This window comes from Asparagus officinalis, chromosome 1 (assembly GCF_001876935.1).
Source record: "Asparagus officinalis chromosome 1, Aspof.V1, whole genome shotgun sequence".
Lineage (NCBI taxonomy): Eukaryota > Viridiplantae > Streptophyta > Magnoliopsida > Asparagales > Asparagaceae > Asparagus > Asparagus officinalis.
The window spans coordinates 127,983,093-127,993,420 of NC_033794.1; the positions used below are offsets into that span (position 1 = coordinate 127,983,093).

At 38.6% G+C, this 10,328-nt stretch overlaps 1 protein-coding gene across 1 annotated transcript in view; it reads right to left on the reverse strand.

Annotated features, from left to right (window-relative positions):
• The window catches only part of LOC109841447 (protein-lysine N-methyltransferase N6AMT2), a 16,129-nt gene extending 7,509 nt beyond the window's left edge, over window positions 1–8,620 (reverse strand). Inside the window, exons 1-3 of the mRNA XM_020410442.1 lie at window positions 8,295–8,620; window positions 2,855–3,013; window positions 1,999–2,080 (exon numbers count right to left, since the gene is read on the reverse strand). Coding sequence (XP_020266031.1) covers window positions 1,999–2,080; window positions 2,855–3,013; window positions 8,295–8,594 — 541 coding nt within the window. The 5' untranslated portion in view covers window positions 8,595–8,620. The remainder of the gene's footprint in view (window positions 1–1,998; window positions 2,081–2,854; window positions 3,014–8,294) is intronic.

Below are 10,328 nucleotides of genomic sequence, written 5' to 3' on the forward strand. Positions count from 1 at the left end.
TGATGGGGACATCCGGACTCATACACGAGATTTTCGCCGAGTTTATCAGCGCAGGAGGCGCAATATTTCAGCACTATGGTTTTGATTTCAAGTTGTAATAATTAGTTTGAATTTTGAATTTTTGAATTTCGAATTTTGATTTTATTTGGTAGTTAACCAACTGATTGATTGTAATTGGTTAAGAGAGAGATTTGAGGGATTGAGAGGATTTTCCAAAACTGTAATTTGCTTTATTTAAACTCTCCTGTAATCAGTTTGGAAAATTACTGATGAATGAAATTGATTTGCTAAATAATGGTGTGAAACCCTAGCTTATTGATTTTGATCAGCCGTCAATCTCTTCACAAAATAAAAACAAAAGAAAATCAAATCCGATACTGTTCATCTTCTCCTCCAAGCAAACAATCAAACCCACACAGTCCTCCCCTTACAACCGCAGCAACCACACCCGAAGACCACCGGACCGCCGCCCTCCTCCGTCGACTCCAGCAATCACCACCTCCTCCACCGACGGCCTTCCCCTTCGTCCGCCTCCGGTGTTCCCTCCGCCCGAATCCCCCGACGCGAGCAACCACCGCCATCCCAAATCCGACCGCCTCCCCTTCAAATCCCCTGCAACCGCACCTGAACCATCATCGCCGACGAAGTCTTCGTCTCTCCCCGCGACGACGACCAGCCAGCCCAGAATCCTCGAGCTCCTCGTCCAGTCCCGCCCAGTCAGCACCGCCGCCTGGACCGCCGCTCACTCCGATCCGAGCGCCGTCCATCCCGACTCAAGCGCCGTCCTCATTCGTCGAGCGTCGATTCGTTCCTGCTCCCCCTTTTCCGCTTGTCCTCAGATCCAGATCCTATTGAAGACTATTTGGCTTGAGTGATTTAAAGCAGAGTCCCTATTCACTCAACCAACCCATTTGATTTGAGTCAAGTGTGGACCAGACCCACTTGACCCAATCCGGAGTTGTTGAAGCTAGTTGAGTCAGATTCAACCATTTGATCCCTGATTTTACAATTGATGGTGTATGGCAGATCCTGATGCAGATGACGGAATCGTGCTAGATCCAGAGACCGGCATCGCAGATTTACAGCTTTCCCCGTGGTTTGATTATCAGTCATTCGAGAGCGTACCCGAGTACGTTGAGCGTGTGACTCATCAGATCGTTGACAGCGTAGAGAGTAGTTTGGGAATCAGTTCGTGGCATCGGCGTTTCCATCCAGATACACCACTCCATCCGAATTACGCTGCCCTCGGTGGAGAGCTTCCACCCCTCATATTTGGCGTCGTTGAACCACCTCCAGAGGATCCTCCCGTCGAACCAGTTCAACCCGACGAAGGTTCAACTTTCTTTCGCCCAATTATTTTCGGAACTGCTATTGCTTGCATGTTGTTATCAATATTACTATCGATCGTATTTGTGCTGTAATCAGTTTGACTAAGTGAGCGAGCGAATCTGTTGCTAAGTATTTTTACTTATCCAAATATTACACTTTGAACTGTATTGAGAGAACGAATCATTACATTTATTTTCTGGATCATTTACAAAGATTTGAACTTAGTACATTGCAACTTTTGCTTAAAACCCATCAAAAGCTACACTTTATTCATGAGCTTCCTGCCTAGATCGATCGCTGATTTGGCGAAGCATTGCTGTTGTTAATCTTCATACCTGCATCACATTGTTTCGCATCACACTTTCTGATGTAACATCTCTCCTCTTTCACAATTTGTTTCCAATTCTGGGTATACCTCTCATCCTCTTCCCAGGTACATGAGAAATTTTATATAAATTGTGCCAAAACACACGGGGAAAATAACAGTGTTGTGCCAAATGGAATGAATACAATACTATCCCTAAGATAGGTGTCAACCTGATTAAAATGATTAAAGGGCTCGAAATGCAGGTACAAGCAAAAAGAAAAAACAAACTATGCTAGCTTTTTTACAGGCTTTTAACTCTTGGAACTTGAAGGTTAATGAAAGGGAACGAGAGACAAGTATACCTGTGAGTAACAGCAAATAAGATTTTTGCGGTTGTGCCAGGAAAGAAATTGTCTGCGCTACTTTTTCCAAGCACTCCTTGCTCTGCACAGAAAACATGATGAAATCAATGTTTGAAAAAAAATTGTAAGACAAAAAGTGGTCCATTCCGTAGCTCATGATAAAATGTTTTCACATCAAACTGTCTACAATTTTTATAAGTAAAGAAATCACCAGTAAAATTACAGATATTCATTGACAGTACTCCCTTCACGAAACTATTCTTAGCTATGCATGACATTTTAACAGAACTGCTTGACTAATGGGTTTTTGTAAAAAATAGAACAGCGAAAATAAATGAAATAAATTTTAAAAATGGTGATCATTTTCTTTTTCTTTTTTGATATATTCAATATTTAGGGCTTATTTTCACCAGATGTTATAGCTTCAACGGCCTCCATTCCATTTTCCATGCAGTATTTCTGTGTTCTCATGATTGTCTCTGTAAGTGCAAGTGCATGTGAGAGCAGCATATGCGGGGAAGCACAAAAATATCCCTTTTATGTTTTAATACTTCTTGTTTTTTTCTTGAAATGAATTTTTTAACCCTATTTCAGAGAATGCCCATTCTTTTGAAATTGTTGCGCTTATGGCATTTTTTAAGTTTTTCTTTTTTGCATTTGTTCTACAGCTAATATTTCCTGCTCCTCTTTTTCTTGTCATATCCAGTTTCTATGAAGCAGTAATTACATATCAAACTGGTTATGGGCTCAATCAAATTAGCGTCTCCAAACCCACAAGCAGTTAAAACCCTTCGAATATGAAACTTTGCATGAATTACCAATTCGTCAAATTTCTAAATTCTGATTACAATCTCACCAGGTAAGGAGGGTCCACGACAACAATCTGGAAGGCATGCTTTAATGCAAGTGGCAAATCTTCAGGCTGATTGTAGTCATAGAATGTAAAATTACTCCCATATTGTTCAAAGCGTTTATCATACTCAAGTAATTGCACCGAGATGTTAGGAGCATTTCTCTGCAATCAGAAATTTTGACAAAGATGTCAATTAATAGCAAAGTTAGAGCCAGCAAGATATCAGGTCAGCAGAAAAACTTTGATCTGAAATGAATATGATCCAACTTTAAGGTTGTAACTTGTAATAACTGAATACCAGGCTTTCTTCAGAGAGGATTTATCACCTATGTTTGCAGAGTGAACATATCAAAATACTTCCCTTATGGCTGTCATAAGTCGATGGATAGAGTGAAAAAAAAGTATGAACAGGCATCTTATGTGCCTCGTTTATGAATTCTCATTAATTAACATATATAAGTTTGATTTGTGTTGTATGAGGAAGAATCTAAAGAGTAAAATAATAAACAAGGAAATCTCTGGTACTTGTTGAGTTGTTTCTGCAACCAATTAAAACAACAAAACTATTAACCATATTTTGTTGCATGATAAATATAATTATTTCTCCCTTCAGCTTTGCCAAGGGTCAAGTTGCCTATTAATTAGCAATTGCATATTTGAAATCGTATTTAGAGTGAAGGAAATTATGTAAGTAATAAAATATGTACTAACAGCACATATGTAGTTTCAAGCATGCCAAGTTTCAGCGAAGAGAAGTGCCCTAGATACCTGAGTGAAGATACTCGTCAATGCCTTGAAATTCCATCAATTAGAAACAATCAAATGGTGATTAAGATGGACAATATCTGAAAGCAGCAAATCTTGAATGTGGCTAAGAGCATTCAATTGACATGATTTGCTGGGAAACTGAAGCGTCAGTCCTCTTCTTTCGACGTGGAAGATTCACAAAATTGGCAATGAAGCAATGTCAGATATTCTCACGGGAAGTAAGGCTTGATGGAAATAGATTTGCAACCTAATAAGAGTTTCTGGTCTTAAGACAGCTCCTGTTTGATATGATTTCTAAATTTACAAAATTAAGCAATTTGATTTTCAGCTTTGTTGTGCCTTCAAGAAACACTTTTGACATGTAAAATCCATGCCATCTCCTCAAAAATCGATCAACCATGTTGGGTGACCTCAACCGTGTTTATTTTTCCAATGACAAAGTATGTGACAATATTGTCCCTCACAAGCCTGTTCAAACAACCATCTCCTAGCGTTTCAGCTCCTCTCACTTGCTGGATGATATTGGTAACTCATGCTTAGCCACAACTCCTAGATGGCCATGCATGTTGATGTCCATTTTACATTTGAAGTAATAAGGTTCAGTGTATTTGATCATGAGTAAGCTTGGTGAAACTCTTGCAAATCTGAAGCACACAACTTGTGTTTCCAAGGTGTACGACAACTGTCCATTGCTATTACCAGTTATGGAAAAGAATGTTACTCATGATAGCCATCACATTCTCCCCACTGAACAATCCATTCTTTCTCGTAAGCCACAGTCCACTGGCTTAATTCAGCAAGATGCACTTTCATAGATGCTCCGAGGACAAAATATAAATTTGTAGGTTTTGGACCTCTAATGATATAACATTATAACTATTATTAGTTCACTGTCAGACTCCTGTAGATGCACTGAAGTACCTTTCTTGATTCCTCTTGTAGTCACAAGGCATCATCGACATGGGGTATACATTCCACTGAGCACATCATCCTAAGGTGCTCAGAAATTGATAAGCTTAAAGACCCAGTAATTTAAGTGCAGATTCTTGTTGTGCAAATACTACGCTTGAAATTTCATGTGCTAAACACTTTGTTATTGCAGGAAAAAGTTAGAAAGAAAGAAAAAGAAAGAACATTTTCACCAGCACAAAAGCATAGAACACTTTGGTGATCTTCCAAATCATAAGTGTTTTTATCCTCATATCATGTTTGCTACTGCAGTAATTAGATGCTTCCAGTTAACCAGCATACTTCAGAATATTGTTCTTACAAAAACTTACCCTATTGATTAGAAATAAGAACCCTAATGCTCTTTTCTGGATCTGAATTGTCATCCTATACACCCCTCCCCCTCCCCCTAATATTCTCCCCAAGCCAAGCACCTCTCAGCCAGGTAATATCTTAAGGTATTAGGCCATCATGCAGTTAAACCAGCATACTTCAGAATTTTGTTTTTGCAAAAACTTCCCTAATTGATTACAAATAAGTGCCCTACATGCTCTTCTCACCTGCACAAAGCATAGAACACTTGGTGATCTTCCAAATCATTAGTGTTTTTATCCTCATATCATGTTTGCTACTGCAGTAATTAGATGCTTCCAGTTAACCAGCATACTTCAGAATTTTGTTCTTACCATAACTTACCCTATTGATTAGAAATAAGTACCCTAATGCTCTCTTCTGGATCTGAATTGTCAGCCTATACACCCTCCTCCTCCCCCTAATATTCTCCCCAAGCCAAGCACCTCTCAGATAGGTAATATCCTAAGGTATTAGGCCATCATGCAGTTAACCAGCATACTTCAGAATTTTGTTCTTGCAAAAACTTCCCCAATTGATTACAAATAAGTGCCCTACATGCTCTTTTCTGGATCTGAATTGTCAACTTATACACACTTCCCCTTCCCCCTTACATTCTCCCCAAGCCAAGAACCTCTCAGCTAGGTAATATCCTAAGGCCTTAGGTCATCATGCAGTTCCAAGTAAAGAGGCTTCCTCTATGAGATTTGGGATTGTCAAAGATTGCAATGTGAAGCCATTAACTCCACATGCAAATAAAATGCAGCACTTGGGCTAATTTTTTTTCTACATCCCAAGGTACGAAAAGAACTATAATCATATAACAATTGAACAACAACAACAAAGCCTTTATCCCAAATGCTTGGGGTCGGCTACATGAATCCTATTCTTCCATTCCGTTCGATTTCTAGCCATCTCCTCGGTTAAGTTAACCATTATGGCATTATCATATCCTTCTTGATTGCTTCTAACTAAGTTCTATTAGGTCTTACCTCTAGATCTTTTTGCCTCATTAACTATAATATGATCACTTTTCACTTTAAATTTATCAAGATTGAAGTGACGATGGTTAATCTTATAGCTGATAAGTTTGTCATACAATCACATGGGTTCATATTACTATTTACTAGTAAGTTATTGACAAATTGGTATGTAGTACTGCAAAACTTCACATGCTGGTGCACTTAAGAGCGCTCTCACAAAGCTAAAAAAGGCAGCTCGTGAAACTTTACAAACCTGATTTACATTGTTATATTGCTCTACTTTGGTAAAAAGATGGTTGGTGAATTGTCTCCTAGACAAGTTACCGTGTGCTTCTAAACTGATATGTATCATGGACTCATACTACTCTTATATGTCATTGAGACCAATATCAGCCTAATAGCATGCCACAAAATTATGTTGACTGCCTTTACAGTCTTGTTATGGGATAACAACTGAAATAGTGACAATCTGATAGATAGGATATTTATCGACCAAAAACTAGGGCAGACCCTGAATGAAAAAATGAGAATCCTCAAAAAGTTTAGGGTGAAGCGCAAATCCTTTAAAAATTGCTCAAGCTCATCCGGGTTACTGCTAACGATATCAAATTGTGGACATAATGAACTCCCATCAACTATTAGATCTTAAGTAACTCAGAATCAGATGTGCATGGACCGTATCTCTCATAAGGAGATGGATGACCGTTAACCAATCAAGGCAGACAAGAGTAGTATTTGTCATTCTATTTCCTTCAAAGTTTTTAGCTGACATCAACTTTTGAGAGTGAATTAGATGCATAATTGACAATAAAACCACTACAGCAACCATTAGTAGACATAAAAAGATGCATTTTTTGGCACATATGAGTAGTTACAAGAACTGCAATTCCCTAAAATCTAGACTCGTGGACACATGTAGGAGTAAAATGATTTATACCAAACAGGAATAAGGTAATTCATCATAGATATATCTTTGATGTGAATAAAGATCATGCATTTGTGATGTGACACGGATGGAAAGATGTGTCATGTTGAACAAGGATGGACATTCCAATTTTTTGAAAGGTAGAAGTGGCATACATATCAATGTGTCATAGGCTATATGCCCCTTTAAGTCTTCTACGGTACGGATCTCAATGAAAAGCACACAACATTTTTGCATAAATTATAAAGTTCACTAGACAAAGGCCAATGATCACTCCTCTACTGGGAGATTCTCTCATATTCTACTAACTAAAAGCAGATTCCACTTGGTAAGAGGACACTAGAACAATTGGATAATAAAATTGCATGATGAAGGGCAAAAGGAGTTTAACTAAGAAAACCATAGTCTCAGTTTGCGGATAGTTTATTGCCTGGTTATTCATCAAAAGAAGAATTTCCCTTCCAACATGGATTCTATTTTAACTGAAACTGGCTTTCTTGAGGACCAAAGATCTCCAGAAACAAAGAAGCACATATAGAAAGTAGAATCATGGGTTCTTGCAGTTCTGGTCTCCGATAGTTGTACCTGGCCAAAGACGGCTCAAATCTACCCCCTTTTCAAATGCTACTCCTGACAATATCTAACCTAAAATCAAATATATGGTTACTGATGTACGGCCTTGAAGGACAGAAAAGTATCAACTATTCCTGATGAGCAACCATGCTCGTAGTTGTAAGATGTTCCCAAGATGCTAATGGAATCTATCTATACTATGATACATATCTTCCTTGCAACAGTTAAGATTTATGTTTTTCTAGATTCATACTACTATTTGTTTCCATTATTGTTTTTGGATTTCAATGAGTAAATGATCTCCATATGTGCTCATTTGGAATATTTATCTATCAAAACCATAATATACACTATACTAATAAAACGACCCCACCAATTGTAGGAGTGCAATATTTGGCACTCAATTAAACATGTAACTTACTTTCCATCGTCCCAATTATTAATTATCCTATTCCCTTTTCGTATGCCTTCTTTCATCTATTCTTTCTAAATAAAAACAAAAGATCTAATCAACTTTCTTGACATTCATTATTCATTTATAATTGTGAAAGCAACAACATTGTAATACTAATTCTGGTGCATGTCATGCGTAAAGCCTAGTATCACTGTAAAGCTAACTACTGTGCAATGCATGGGTAACAAGTACTAAATACTATTTCAATTTGCACCTGTAATTATCAGTTCCTCTATAATCGCATAAAGTCCCCCATCCAGTTTCTAACTTCATTATGTAGTATGTACCGATTCCTATTCAAGTCACAATATCAAACCCCGGAATAAAACTAACAAATTACATATTTTTACTGAATTAGAAGTAATACAAAGATACGAAGCATCATATGAACAAAAAGATTCAATTTTTTCAACCATTAAAGCAAACAAATATCAATTTAACCTTGAGATAAGCGTAGAGAGTAGGGCAAGCAACACAAGCAACCGAAGAACCCGTCGACTCCCACAGAACCCTAATCTCTTCACAAATCGTCTCCGCCGTCTCTCGATCGTACCAGAACTGGCTCAATCTCCAATCCTCAGACACCAACTTCACTTCCTCTTCCTTCTCTTCGTCTCTCGCTGAGCTCTGCTCGCTTAAGAACTCTCTTAGGGCTTCCAGAGCTCGCGAGCTCAGCAATGGAGGATCGTCGTCGTCTTCATTAACGGCGGTGTTGGCTAAAATTTCTTCGGTGGTCGACATTTTTCGAGGGATTTTTTCAGTTGGATTGGAGAATCGAGGGTTTATAGGCTCTACAGGGGTATTTTCGGAAGCCTGCTAAGTGCTGACTGTGCTTTTAGCATATATATCCCCTAATAAATTTCTTCTTTATGTTTAAGAGAGTTCATATTTACTTGTAGGGTTTTGTCCTTATTGATCCCTTACACGTTTGAATTTCCAACCTATTACCTCAAATCATTAAATTTGTTGTTTAGTTTCTCAAATTCTATTACGCCTCGTTTGGTACGCGGGAATGTACTCAAATGGGAATGGAATGGAAGAAGGAATATAATGAAATTAATGTGAGAATGGAATGGTCATTCCCATTCTCACGTTTGTGTGTAATTTATAAAATGAAATGAGAATGAATGTATTTTAAAATTGTATATTTTATTGATTCCCACTTAAGTGGGAATGCCCATTCCCTATCACTTCATTGGGAATGCTCATTCCCACGTAAAGTGGGAATTGATGAGAAGTGAGAATGAGCATTCTAACTTCAAAAAAGAGGGTGTGCATGTTTGGTAGAAAGGAATGAGAGTGAGAATGATCATTCCATTCCACCCCATTCCCACGTACCAAACGAGACCTTAGTTATTTCAAATTAATCCCTATCGATGATGGTTAACCAAACAGTCAAATATTTCGAGGTGAGTTTGATGAGGGGCCGCTCACTTCCCCGAATATCTGGTTTTGAATAAAGTAGCTTTTAGCCTGCACAAAGTAGAAACTCGTGAGAGGACGTGACTTGGTTCCCCCGTTGTACCTCCGACAATCAAGTCAGCTTGTGAACTTGAATGGGGAAATAAAGAACTGTGAGAGTTCTTGTGTGTAGTGCAATATAATTAGCAGATATTCCAAAAAGTCAATAAAAGATCTGAAGGTCCAAAGTCTCTCACTATTGAGAATTGTAACTCTATTTATAGTTGGTGATGGAATGGTAGAATGGACACTTCGGTCGAGCGCAGGATAGCGGTGAAGAAGTATGGGCTGACGGCTACGTCAACACCTACTTTACACGTGCTGGACGGCGAGTGGAGGAGAGACCACCTCAACATTAAAATGTGAAGGATCTGAGGCATAGTGGTGCTGATGTGGTCCAATGAGTCATGAAGACTATCGGGACTAGAGGCATGATGCGCCTGCCAAGCATTAAAATGCGACGCTGACGTGCTGTCAGTGGGAGAGGGTCGAGAATGAAGTCGTCCTATAGCTTCATCGAGAAGTAACACCTTTTGAATCGACCTCGCGAGACGTTGAATAACTGGTCAAGTGGCTCGTTACAAGTCGTCTTTGATAAGAGGATCGACAAATACCGTCATTCGCGTCGACATAAGGAGATGTCGACTCGACAGGTTGGCTACGTCGGGATCCTTAGTTGTCTTGGCCGTCAATTTGGATTAAGCGGTGCATGCAAGGGGACACTTGTCTGTTGCTAGCAAAGGGTCGTACTTTGACGAGTGAAAACACAATAACAATCCATATAGTTAGCTAGCATATTATTTAACAGAAGTAAATCATTTAACTTAATTTTTTGATTTGTGTTTTTAGTTATACTTCTCAGTATAAGTTACACCAAAGTCAAACTCGTTTCTGTAAACCGGTTTAACCTCTAGATATGAGTTTCCAACCTTTGTTTAAGGCATTTTCTTTAACCCGTTAGTTTCTCTTTTTTAAGCTTTTTGCTTGAAATGCGCACCATAGGATCATTGTCAA